Below are 685 nucleotides of genomic sequence, written 5' to 3'. Positions count from 1 at the left end.
ATGACGAATAGTTTTGGAGCCAGTATAATTGTGTGGATTGCATGCGGATTGTTCTCTTTCATGGGTGCCTACTGCTATGCCGAGTTGGGAACCATGATGCCCAGATCGGGAGCGGATTATTCATACGTATATGAGGCTTTCGGACCGTTCTTCGGATTTCTCCGTTTGTGGATTGAAGTCATTGTTGCGCGACCAGTTTCCGCGGCTATCATTTCCATGGTATTCGCCAATTATCTGTTGAGACCCGCCTTTCCAACATGCACAGAATCGCCTCCCGCTGCTGTAAGGCTACTTGCATGTGTATGTGTTCGTAAGTCTACTGTATTAATCTTTCGAACGAATAAAAGACGCATCGAATCTTTTTTGTGCATCGTCACAGAGCAAGTACAATGACCACCTATTTTCCTCTTTTTGTGAACTGGTCTTACCACACTGTTGAAAAATCCTCGCTGTTATCAAGGAAGGCTTTTCCTTGATGGCGTAGCCTAAATAAGTTCAGCTAGAACCGTTTTTATTCTATACTCTTCCTCTGGGTTGGGAAGCATCTTTTCGAAAAACGAGACACTGGGTAACTAGTTCACCTCATTTTGCTGTCAGAAGTTTTCGTCTGCTAAAACGGTAGCACAAACTACCTACAAATTTGAGCAGCGTTCTTTTATTTTCTTTATTTGTCACCTGTTTGTTT

The 685-nt window shown here is 42.9% G+C and overlaps 1 protein-coding gene across 1 annotated transcript; it reads left to right on the top strand.

Moving 5' to 3' along the window:
- Positions 1 to 60: 60 nt before the first annotated feature.
- T265_16197 (hypothetical protein) lies at positions 61 to 309 on the top strand (the record flags this gene model as incomplete). Its single annotated transcript, XM_009179748.1, has 1 exon — positions 61 to 309. A coding segment is annotated over one exon (249 nt), but the record flags the coding sequence as incomplete, so codon positions are not given.
- Between the last annotated feature and the right edge of the window lie 376 nt (positions 310 to 685).

The sequence above is a fragment of the Opisthorchis viverrini genome (genome assembly GCF_000715545.1).
Source record: "Opisthorchis viverrini unplaced genomic scaffold scaffold16327, whole genome shotgun sequence".
Classification (NCBI taxonomy): domain Eukaryota; kingdom Metazoa; phylum Platyhelminthes; class Trematoda; order Opisthorchiida; family Opisthorchiidae; genus Opisthorchis; species Opisthorchis viverrini.
The sequence above is the reverse complement of the archived record's forward strand: the minus strand, read 5'-3'. Positions and strand labels throughout refer to the sequence as shown.